General features: G+C 50.5%; 1 protein-coding gene across 1 annotated transcript in view; it reads right to left on the bottom strand.

Moving 5' to 3' along the window:
• The window catches only part of MFSD4A (major facilitator superfamily domain containing 4A), a 36,875-nt gene that overhangs the window by 16,951 nt on the left and 7,227 nt on the right, over positions 1–12,697 (bottom strand). Inside the window, exons 2-3 of the mRNA XM_039538583.1 lie at positions 10,334–10,532; positions 9,934–10,173 (exon numbers count right to left, since the gene is read on the bottom strand). Of these exons, the coding sequence (XP_039394517.1) occupies positions 9,934–10,173; positions 10,334–10,532 (439 nt within the window). The remainder of the gene's footprint in view (positions 1–9,933; positions 10,174–10,333; positions 10,533–12,697) is intronic.

The following is a 12,697-nucleotide window of genomic DNA, read 5'->3' as shown; positions in this document are numbered from 1 at the left end:
CCCTCTGAATCAAATGTTTGATGCTAACAGTCGGCTGCGGGCGTGTTCCCTCTGTGTGCTGCCCCGGCTCTGCGCAGGTAGCTGACACAGCAAACCCCGAGAGAACCCCCAAAGACCACAGACTCTAGTAAGATACGAAGGCACCTGGGCCAGGTTTATTGTCAAACGAAGCACAGTAATAGTTTCCTATAGACTCTACAGGACATGCTACGAATATGTGCCCCCTGGCAATGGACACAGCTCAGTCAGTGGCAGGACTTTCCACTGCCCCCTGGGCTGGACAAAGATGCGCACTCCGGGACAGACTTTTATACAATTACAGGACAGATTACTCATCCCTCCTGACATATTGAGGTACAGCCCCTTGGCTCATTAGGGTGCTGTCTCCCCTTTGATCATGTTGTTCCAGACAAACAGATCTATCCATCATGCTGTCCTGTCTTTAAGATGCACCTGCCTGTTCCTTATGTCTGTGGAGTGTCCTGATGTCATCTTGGCACAAGTTCCTCTTCTCGCTACTTCTGTGAGTGAGGCCTGCCTCTGGCTCACAGCCCAGCTTTTGCTTAGCAATGCCTGGAAGTACTTTGGTTCATGCTTCAGACTAGGCCTCGTAAACAAGAATTTATGTTTCAGGGCCTCATCTTACTACACATGCCACTCCCACAACAAGCTTTCACTGGCCTCTTTGGCAGCCTCAGCTGAAAGACCATGGGGCTGAATGGAGACTGAGCTGCCCCTCTCGGCCTATTTACACTGCAGTGTCACCTAGAGGCTCCCACTGAATTCGGGGTCTCCCTTGTGCCGGGGGTCGTCAAGGACAGTCACTGCTGCAAAGAGCTCACTAACATTAGCTCTTCCCGGACAGAGCTGCAGCGCTCTGGTGAACCGGCTCCAGGGCTGTCACTGCGCCAACACACATTGGTGCAATGCCACCTGGCACTTCCCTGCAGCATCAGCCCAAGGTCACGGCTTAGGTTGGGCTTCTCACACCCACGACTCAGTGGTGCCTTTAGCCCCACAGGGATTTATTCCTTTTTGTCTGAAGGGAAAATAAAGAGAATTAAGTAAAGTCAGGTCCCCTCCTTCCCCCCCAACCGAAGTCCTGTTTATTCTGTGACAAACCGAGGGAGAAAGCCAGGAAATCCATAAGTTACGGCTCACACTCTGTCCCAGCTCTGGCCACTTGGTTTTGTTTTCTACACATCTGTGAGCAAGTGTGAGCGCTAACGCTGAGTTTCCTGGTTTTTGTTGGCTCAGGGTGTTATTTAAACGTATGGAGGATTTCTCCCCCTCCTCCCCCCACTGAATTCATTTACGAGGACTCCATTGTTCTGGGAACAATGGGAATGGGAACAATCAGTTCGGTCCCATGGAAGAAAAATGTATTCACTTGATAGTTCTAATCCTTCCGGAGGTCAGGACCATATTTTAATTGCGGATTTGCAACAATAATAAAATAGCAGCTTAGCAAACTCTCACAATGTATCTACACGACACCTTTCATCCTAAAGGATCCAAAGTGTGTGGGAATAAAAGGGAGGCCACTGTGGGTAAGGTACTAGACAGTGACTCAAGAATCCAGGGTGCAAACACTCCCTGTGGGACCTTGGACAAGTCATTTGACCTCTCTGGGCATCAGGGCCCATCTGTGAAACAGGGATAATAATCGTCCTCTCTCTCTTCAGAGCAGAGACTGGCTCATTATGAGTATGTACAGCCCCTAGCAGAATGGGGCCTCTTGTTTAACGCCTCTAGGCCTTACCTTAATACAAATAATACCAAGTGTACCTTACTCACACACACACACACACACACACCAGAATTAGCAATGGGCCTGAACCAAACCCTAGAACTGTGTAACCAACATTCAGTGCCCTCTCTGATACCACCCACAGTCAGATTTTCACCCACCAGCCTAGTGCAGCCACCTCTGGAGTGAAACGTGGCAGCCAACTAGATGCAACAAAGCGAATTAGAATGGCACATCCTCTGCTCAGCAGCGAGCTGCTTCATTCATGAAGACGGATGGAGTTTCTCTGCAGCCAGATTGGATCAGGACATCAGGCCATTCAAATCTGCTACCCTGACTCCAGCAGTGGCCAAGATCGGTTGGTTCTCTAGAAGGCAACCATAGCCAGCTGTGCAGTGCACAGCAAGAGCTTCCAAGTTGAGCTTCCAAGTCCTGAGATGAGGCTACCCTAACTCTAGGATGCCTGAGTCCCACTGACCTAGCACATACATACACATCAAACCCATTCTGGTACTCGAGCAATCCAATGTTCCCAACAGCGAAGCGTCAGGAGATGTTTAATTCTCGTAGTCTCTGCATACATTTGGTTTAATGCACAGAGCATTTCATTCTTGGCCTCTCTCTTGCACCTTTGGCCCAAGGTGCTCAAAGAGCTTTACAGGCATTAACTGTTCAAGTATTACAACAGTCTGCTGCAGCGGACAGGACACAGGCCCAGGAATCGGGTTCTAGTCCCAGCTCCACTAATGACTAATCAGGTGACCTAGGGCAAGTAACTTCCTCTCTCTGTGCCTCATGTTGTCCCCATTTGGGATAATGGCATGGATCACTGTAAGGCACTTTGAGCTCTCCGGATGAGAAGCGTATTATTATTATTGTAACTCTCATATGAGGAAGGTAAAGATCATCTTCATTTTACAGGTGAGAGGAAACTGAGGCATGGGGAGAAGAAGTGACTCGCCGCAGATCACACAGCAAGTCAGTGCCTGGGGCAAGACTAGAACCCAGGAGTCTTGAGTCCCAGCCTCCTGCTGTAGCCATTAGACACACCATTCCCTCTCTCATATTAGAAAATACAGGGTGAAATCCTGGCCCCGCTGAAATCAATGGGAATTTTGCCATTCACTTCAATGGGGTCAGGATTACATCCACCACACCAACCAGCCGTTGATGGGAAAGGCCTTGCTGAAGCATGGATTGATTCCTAGCCTTGCGCCGGAAGCGAGGACACCAGTGTACAGGAGATCGGTCATTCAAAGCGAAAGGAGCCATCTGAAAGGGGCTCTGATCTTAAACCAACTCCAAGCTGGTTGGCTAAAAGCCTGGGGCGACGTCCACGCCTCACCACCACGGCTATGGGAGAGGCTGATGTCACTCAAACCAGCATAGGGCGAGTGTATGGGGTGGGGAGTCAGCCAATCAAAGCAGCTCATTTGTTAGATGAGCAAACAGAGATCACCACACTAGCTTTGCAGGGGAATGTTTCACTAAGCAAGGAGCCAAACTCACCCCTGGCACAAAGTGCACTGACTTTGGTGGAGTCACACAAGGGGACCGATTGGTCCCTAAGGCTTTTACCTGGGATTTCTCATTAGTTACACGCACCTTCTGGAGCGTGCTCACGCTGCTTGCCTGAGTTCGGCCAAGTGTCTTATAGAACCAGCTGCCTCTGTCCTCCTTTGATATTTCCATATGTTCCACCAGAAAAGGGCAAACAGTGAGGAGCCGTGTTGGCTCATGGATGTGGTTTGTTTGCCAAGCTATATGGGGCAGGGTTGACACGTTTATTACAGGAACTTGCTCCTTGGAGAGGTTTGGTTTTCTTAGGCTAACACGCTGATCACCTGGGCTGCTTGGCACATGGTTTAACGAGACTTCCTTATACCCTGCAGCGATCCTAAACAGAACTGTAAAGGAACAGACAGCAGACGCAGGCGTTACATGGCTAACAGCCCCACCCACGGGGCTGAAGATGGATGAGGTAACACCCATTGAAAGGAAAACCTTTTCAAGGCTCTGTCTACCTTTGGAAAGGTTCCTGCTTCCCCAAGCAGCTAGCAGGGCCATCCATTCGGGGCACAACCAGGTGATGAAAGTTGGTTCCTGGCCCATTCTCTCCTGGGGTAATCCCCAGACTTCAGTAGCAATGAATTTGGCCCAGAGTTTTTTTCAACTTAGCCCCTTGCTAAGGATTGCATTGGTAAGGAAGCGGTCAGAATCTCTCACCAGATCTTGCTGTTTTGTGTCAGCTCTCAATAAACGCAGGTGTTATTCCTCTCTCCTGTTCTATCTTAGGGACTTCTTATAGCTCACATCACCATAGTATGTGAGTGTATCACAGTCTTTGATCTATTTATCCTCACAACACCCCTGTACAGTAGGCACTGCCATTGTCCCCATTTTAAACATGGGGAACTGGGCACAAAGAGAATAAGTAACTTGCCCAAGAACACTTAGTTCATAGCGCAACAGGGAGCTGAACCTGGCTCTTCTGAGTCCCAGGGTAGCACCCCAATCATTGGACCAACCTTCCTCTCAATTTGTCTCCATTTGCTCTTTATTCTAAACTCAATAAATTGGTGCATCAAGGTGGCAAATACCCTTAAAATCATAGTTCTCTTCCATCTCTAGATTCTATTTCAGCCCATCTCCCTCCCAGAACAGGGATTACCCCCAGCCTACTTCTTAAGAACCCAAGCAAAGGAGCTTCCCCCAGTTCCTTTGAGATAATTACCCCACAGACAAACAGATCCCACCCTCAGGAACTTGCACTGCCAGAGCGGGACTGGAGTTTCCATTCTGCGGAGAACGCTGACGCGTTGAATCTTGCTTTTCTTCAAGTCAGAACGAAAAGCTGAAATTTCAACGTCTGCCGCAAAATGAAAGTTCTGAACAGTTTTGATTGAAAAATCATCGAAACACTTTGGTAATGTTGAATCATTTTGCTTTGATAAGACAAAAAGGTTTTGTTTTGATCATTTCCAAACATAACACAAAATATTGGGTCATATAATAAACAATAATGTTAGTGTTTTAATAGAATATAAAAGTTGAAACAAGAAAGTCACAACAATTCATTTTGACTTTTTCCTGTAGAAAATGGTGTCAGATTAGACTCATTCCCCCAAAAATGTTTAGATTTTGACAAAACTGCATTTTTCAATGGAAAATTGGCAGCCAAAAAATTTTCGGCCACCTCTAAAGCCTACTTCATTTCATCCCCTTGCTCCTAATTTCATTGTACTAATTAGTTTCTCTCTTTTTCCTTGATGTTTACACCTTTCAGACACGGGTGGTGTGATCTCCCCTCTTCCAAGCTACATATATTAACCTGATTAAAGTTGGATTCTTTCCATCTAAATATATTTTCAGCATGTTTGGTGGCAAGGCAGGGATGCATAAAGAGAAAAACTTGCTTTGGGAATGCAAAATTCCTAGAGTATTTGAGATCTGGATTTATCTCCCTTCGTCAGGGATAAAAACTTCATTGAGGAGAGAAGTGGAAACCATAAAGTTTCCCTGTACAAGGCTAATATCTCCTCCCACCTTCTGCCTTCAATCTAACCAGATCCCTTCCAGCTATTTGCTCAGTTTATGCCCGTATTTTCTCTGAAATGTGGCAGAGACAGTGCCAATCCCAATCTAATACTGCTCTTGTTAAACTAGAATTACTGGTTTGGATTGTATAATTCAACAGGAAGGCCAAATTTAGTCCCGGTGCCACAGGCAACTTGGGAAAGAGAACAAGGACGCTACTTTGGCAGGAGACAACCCCCCCCCCCCCCAAGAAGTTTACAGAAGGTGTGCCCTGCTTCCCAGCTCGCCTTGACATTTGCTACCAACATCTCATGCCACAGAAAGGGCTACGTTTGAAAAAAGGCTTCACTAAATGGGCCTCCGGTGGCCATCATTCCGTTTTTGCAGCCACGATTTTTCAAGCCCAAGTCTGCATGTTTGAAAACCCCAACCTTGATGGAAGTGCAAACTGCATTTGTGCTTGCGAGTCAACTAGTTACACACCACACTTCTTCCTCGGTGTGAACAAATGTGGTTTCTGAGGGTATACCCATACCGCAATCACAGGATGTGACTGCAGCTCAAACAGACATACCCAAGCTAGCTTTAATCTACCTAGCTCTGTTCTGGTACCACAGTAATGAAGCAGAGGCTAGCCCTGGGAGTAACTACCCAGAGCTCCAGGTGGGTTTACACAGCCCATGCTGCAGTGTGCGCTGCTGCAGCTTCACTGTCCGCGACCCGAGCTAAGCTCAGGCAGGTCTCCTCGAGCTGCAGTCACACACTGTGATTGCAGTAGATACACCCCCTGAGTTTGCATGCACAGAAACCAGGATGCAAAGAAAATGGCGAATACAATTCTAGAGGCCAGTTTTGAACATCTGAACCGAGACGTCGTTTGGGGCCCAATCCTGCTCCTAATGAAATCAACAGCAAAGCTCCCATTGACTTTGCTGGGAACAGGATCGGGCCCCAACAAAAACTAAACCATGAAGCACTGCCACTGCACATCAAAGCCCACATTAACCGCAGTCTTTACTCCTTTCAGGGACAAATGCTAAAATACAGAGGACACCTCCCGCTGCAGCAGACACAGAGTTAGAGGTAAGTAACGTTGGATTCTCACCCTAAAGAGGCTGCACCCCGCTGAGTTGTGCAATGACAGTCTCGCTTTGTACCATTTGCTTCACTGACGCAACGAGAAGCACATCAAACAGGCTGCACAGATCTCAGCTTAATGAAAACTAGCTGTGAGATGCACTTGAGTGGTGTTTTGGTTTATAAGCACATGGACAGATCAAGATGGTATGAAGAAACCTGTTCCTCTGCCTAGCACAGCATGTATGCACTGGGACCATGGGCTGCTCCCCGCTTCAGTCTGGGGCTGGAAGAGGGAATGGGATGGGATCGTAGACAGCTTGGCTAGCCGGTCAGCCACAGTCAACACTCTGAGTTTAGCCGGCTGTATGTAGGGAGAGATGGAGAGCAGGACTCTCCTGGCAAGCACATAGAAAGAAGAGAGATAAATAAAATGAACTGAATTAACCCACCACTCGTGACTGTGCTTTGAGATCTTTCAAGGGATGGTGCTACAGGGATGCAGAGACTTATCATCACTCTCTCTCCTGGAATTTCTCTGGCCCCATCACCACGCTATCCAAGCACCTTATAAACGTTAATGAACGCATCCTCACAACCTGTCCGCATAGGCCGGGCCATTTCCCCCATTACAGAAGAGGACCTTAGGCACGCACAGCTGAAGTGATCACCCGAGGTCACTCAGGCAGACTGTGGGAGAGCCTGGAATGAAGGCCAGACCACCCGAGTCCCAGACAAATGCCTTAACCACAAGGTCTTCTCTTTTGGTGCACTCCACCCACCCCTATGGATTGCCTGCACTGCTCGCTACTAAGCCCTGGGTTCGGATCCTGCCTTGGACAGCTGAGCTCAGATGGGTTACAGGAATAACAGCACATACTTGAGCTGCAGAGCAGGCAGACAGGAAGTGCTCATCTGATTGATCAGCACCATTTATTATCTTGGTGCTAGTGCCTCCAGGGAGGGCACTCAGCCCTAGCAGGAGGAGGAGTACGTCCACTTTGGTTGTCTACGAGAAGAGGGCACGTCAGGGGTAGCAGAACAGAGTGGGTGGAGGAAAACATGAGCCCCTTTCCCAGGCAGGCCATTGGACTTGATACCAGTTGTACAGAAGGAGAGATTGCATCTGGTTGCCTGGTGAGAAGAGTGCGAGACACCCCTTTGTTTCACCAGCAAAAGCTGCTGTGTATATGGCATCAATCAACTGAGTTCTTTTATTGCAAGTGTTTTCCAGCTGTAACTCACATGCTGCTCGCTGCCCAAGAATGGCCAGAATCCATCTCTGTGGGCAGACAGACAGATACATGTCTGGGACTCACTGCTGCATGTGAAGATTAACATTCCCTCTCTGATCATTACTTGGAAACATTACACTGACCCATTATACTGAAATACCGACAGCAAAGATGGCTGGGGAGTTAAGGCATTGTGACTCAGGAGATCTGGGTCCTGCCTCTGCTACAGACTCCCTGTGGGACCTCAGCCAAATCACTTTAACACTCTGTGCCTCGGTTCTCCACCGGTCACACAGGCATACCACTACTGCCTGTCTCCTCCCTGTGCTTGTCTACTTAGACTGCAAGCTACTCAGGACAGAGACTGTCTCTCACAATGCACCTTGCACAGCTTGATCTCGGCTGGGGCCTGGAGGTGCCACTATAAAATAATCGTAATGTCGGATTGTTGGCAGCCTGGATTGGTGACAAGGCAAAGCCGTGTCATTATAGACACTATCTTGTCGTCTCTCGTTTCAGTTCAGGTGCTGTTTTCAGCAGCTGATCTCTGACAAACCGCTTTATGCCATTGGAAAGCCAAGATCCTCAGCTCCAAGAGAGTGTAGCGCAGTGGGTGCTAGCTGTACGGACTCTCAAGACGACAACCCCTTAATATCCATTTGAATTGAAGTAGTGGGGAAAGCACTCAGGCAGTCCGAAAGGGTGAGCCCAAGTCAGAGATCGCATGACTAGTCAAAGCAAGAATAACGCGATGTCCACTGATGGAGAGCTGGGCTCTCAGCTTCCTTGCAGCTTACAACACTTGTCTCCCCATGGACGTTTGCAAGACACCAGGCCCAATAATCCTTTCACTGGTCTCTAGGAACAGTCTCCTGGCACCAGTCCAGGTGTGAATCTAACCAATCCCAGTCCTCAGGACAGGAAGTGAAGACTATTGAATCCAACAGAGGGGGTGCAGGGAGGCAGGATGCAGTTACCTAGGTTGGTAGCTGGCCAGGACACTGGGGCTAACACCTCTACTCTTGCAAACAGTGCGAGATGGAAAAATGTCACCTACTGAACCATTAACACAGCTTCCCACTCCACCCTCCCTGCTCCTTCCAGGTCTCCCACTCAAGCACTGACCCTCCCTGGCCCTGCTAAGCTCTGGCGGGGTCTCGGCATCAGGCGGGAATAACAGGATTTATTGTGTCAAATTCTGCATCACGCTCCCCTTCAGGGCGAATGCGCAGCTCCCCCCTCATGGCAGCACATCAGTGACTACCAGGAAGTCTGGCTGCACCATAGCCTGCTGATCAACAGCTGCTCTGGGCCACCCCAGAAATGTGCCGCAGGGGAGAGCCTGGCACATGAGGACCAGACAGCTGAGGAGCGAGCGAGAGGAGCTGGGCTGGGCTGACAGCGTGTTCCTTGCTGCTTATCTCCCAGGGAAAAGGCCCACACTGGGTGTGTGGGAGGTTTACACCAGAAGAGCCTTGAGGGCCTGGAAGGGCCCAGGATCCCAACCCATGCAGGTTTCCCAGATAGCTGCTGGGAAACACCACACCAACCCTATTAAAACATTGCCCTGCATTGAGCGAGCAGGGGCGGGGAGGAGGGAGGGTAGCGGAGGGGCCTTCACACAAGGTTCCAATGTCCGGCGCAAATTGGAAGGCTCGGAGGGGACTGCTGGCAGCAATCCTACTTCCCTGTCTGAATATTCACCAACCGCAGTCACCCGTGCCGGCTGGCTGAGCTGCCAGCGCGACCTTTGCAGCGACCTCCACCCCCAACCCGGGGGCCCTGTCTGGCTGCGGGATGAGAGCTGGGAACTGAGCTGCACTCCAGTGCTGGGGCAATGACTGCTCAGGGGATCCAGTTCCTGGCGGGGGCCTGGAGGGGCTCCCGGCATCTCACTGCCTGTTGGATTCCAGGTCAGGACGCAATGAGATGGGGACAGGGCCTTAAAGCCACCATCCCATTAAGCATTAACTGCCACAGTTTAGTGCTGGCTCTCAACTGTAAGGTCAAATCATGAAGGAACTGAGTCCCTATGCCCCAGTCTTGGGCCCCAGTAACTCAACTAGGCCCCAGGGAGCTCCCTATGAGAAAAGAGGGGGCAAATCCTTCTCCTGCCTACGTATTCCCAGGCCATGGAGCTAATCCACAGCCTCGACTCCAGCCTGGCTGCTGGAGGAGACTCCATGGCCCTGGTGCTTCCCTCTGCTGCTGGAGGCAGGCAAACCGCGGTGCCCGGGGAGGAGCGGGAACAACAAGCCGTGGCACCACGCTGAGGAAGAGCTAAGGCACGGGACACAGAGGACTCCCGTTGGTACACCAAGCCGCGATACTCACGTTGATCAGGGCCATGATCCAGAAAGCATAGGACACACGTGTCACCACCATCCCTTTCATCGGCAGTTCATAGTGCGACAGGTTGCCGGGATGGTGGGGGACCAACGACTTGCGGATGTGAGGGAGGTTGCTGGTGGCATTGAGGGTGGAGTTTGACAGGATGCAGTTGGTATCCGAGAGGAAAGGGTCAGCTATCAGCGGGCTCAGCAGGGCTCCGAACCCCACAAAGAAGTGAAGGGCCTGGAAGAGAGGACGAATGCCAAGAGGTTAATTTTCTGCTCTCCCCTGCAGGGAAGCTGCCGGAGTCTCCTGAAAGAACGAGACCCGACGACAGAAATACATCAAGAGCCGCCGCGTCCCAACAGAATTGCCCCAGGGGAAGCCAATGCATCTGCCTCACCTGCAGGAAGACGGCCGAGTCCTTCTGGTAGATCTTCACCAGCTGCATGTTGGAAATGGTGTCGATGCATCCCATGGCCAGTCCCGCCACAGCCATGACCACAGCCAGCACCACCACATTGTGGCAGAGAGGGATGATGGCGAAGACGACAGAGATAGCGAGGGACGACACAAAGAGGGCGACCAGGGACTGAGACAACCTGAGCCAGGAGAGAGGAAACAAAGAGACAGTTACCTCAGGGAGAGCACAGTCCAGCAATGACATCGACCTGCTCACCAGGACACACCCACAGCTATGCCCTGGCAGTAGCATTCTTAGGCTATTAATAGGCCTGCCCCGGTCCCCCGAGCATTCAGAGCCATTGGAGCACTGCAGATCAGTCCATGGTGCAGGCACCAGTCACTACGCTGGCTACGTTACCATTCAGCACGTGGTGGGGAAAGGATTACGAGGGATATTCCTTGATCAGACAACGGACGTAGGATCCAGCTACGCTGCAGGGAGGCAGGATTTCGCCCTTAGCATGGTTTCCACGCATGTTAAGCCCAGACGGGACCATTACAATCACCTAGTCTGACCTCCTGTCCAACACGGGCCACAGAAATATGTCCCTTAGCTACAGGCTCAGCTGCTGGGGTAGGGGTGAGCAGGACGGACTAGTTCAAGAGACTGGGAAGCGGGGCCTGGCGATAGCTCCCAGCCAGGTCAATAACAGCAGAAGGCTGTCACCAAGGCACTGTCAGCTGGTAACCAATGAGCAGCGGGTAAGTGGCAGCCTCCACCTATTCCCAATAGGTGACATGGTCCCATCACTACCCTACCCCTCCAGCCACCCCCACCTCTTGCTGTCTCAAAGGCACAGTGCACTGAATGCATCACGGACACTTAACTCCTTGCTCCCCTGTAGAGGCCAAAAGGGGGCACATTGGCAGTGAGAATATGGCGCTGACCATGCTGCACCTGCGCTGTGGGTAGACTCCAGCCCACAGGGCCACCAATTGCACTGATGTCACGTTAGGAAAAGCTAAATCCATTCAGTTTGTATTTAGACCATGACAAGGTATTCTGTTCTCTGGAAGGACACGTATAACCTGACTAGGGTACTGGGCACCATAATGTCTGATTTCAACAGCACGTTTATTGTTGTAGTTGTCTCCCCGTTTGGCTTCTCTCTTGCCCTAACTTTGGATCTCCGCAAGAACCTGCCTTCTGGGAGGTCACCCCTTCCTCCTTCCTTTCCTGGCTGCAGCACCACAGAGCAAGCAGGACGGCCGTCTGAGGCTTTCTTCCAAGCTTCGCCCTGCACACTCAGCCCCAGGCACCAGGTTAAGGTCCTTGTGTCCACGTCCCATGATCTCACCCAATGTTTGCATGGAGGGGAGGCGATAACCTTGATCACCACATCAAGGGCGGAAACCTCTTTAATCAGGTGGAATTTATCCAGATACCTAATGGTTGTAGGATGGCTAGAGGAGAGGCTGCAAGCCAGGTGGGACGTGCCCTCTGGTCAGGAGGGTTTTGCTCTGCTGAATGGTATGCTAGGGACCCTCTATACCACAAGCGTTATATTGGAGAGGGGCAGCACATTGTGACCGTGAGATGGAGTCACGCTATACCCAGCCCCGTGTGTATCTGACATGCTGCAGATCCATTATTTGCTGCAGACTCTCAGGTTTCTTTTGAAATTAAAAGTTTCTAGACCGGATGGGTGTGAAGAGAGCCTTCCAAAAGTGACCTGAGTGTAAATGGTGCAGTGGTGCCAGTCTGAGTCTGCAGACAGCCTGAAACAAGAGCTCCAGGAGTCATGAGCTGCTGTGCTTCTCTCAATGAGTGTTAATTCTAAAACCTACTGATACCAGGTTCAGTATCAACTATTTCCATTACTGATAATTTTAATATCATAATATATCTGACCTAGCCTCTGCTTAGACTGTAAGAGGCTGAACTGTCTCTTTTCTCTGCTTATATAGCTCCTAGTACATTGGGGTCACAGTCCTGACCGCGGCCTCTGCATGCTACCATAACAAATATTTGCTACTCCTACAATACCTTCCCCAAAGCTCCAGCTACAACCCACCCAGGTGCCTGAAGTTCCATCTTCCCCAGTGGATCCCTTCCTCCGTTCAGTCTGGTTACATCCCCAGTGAGGATCACCTCTACATGACAACAGCGGGACCTGTTCAGTGTTTCCCCTGTAACCGGCTGAAAGGGGTCTGGGCTCCTACTTCCCTAGCCACTCCCACAGGTGAGTGGCTCAGAAAAGCTTAAAGGACCTTAGCATAAGACGGACAAGTGCAACACGTCACAGAGCATGCGGGTAATAAGCCTGCTCCCCGTCTTCTGTCCGGACTGCTTTGAGCTAAG

This window comes from Mauremys reevesii, linkage group 4, assembly GCF_016161935.1.
Source record: "Mauremys reevesii isolate NIE-2019 linkage group 4, ASM1616193v1, whole genome shotgun sequence".
NCBI lineage: Eukaryota > Metazoa > Chordata > Testudines > Geoemydidae > Mauremys > Mauremys reevesii.
Note: the sequence above shows the minus strand (reverse complement) of the source record. Positions and strands in the feature narration are given on the sequence as shown.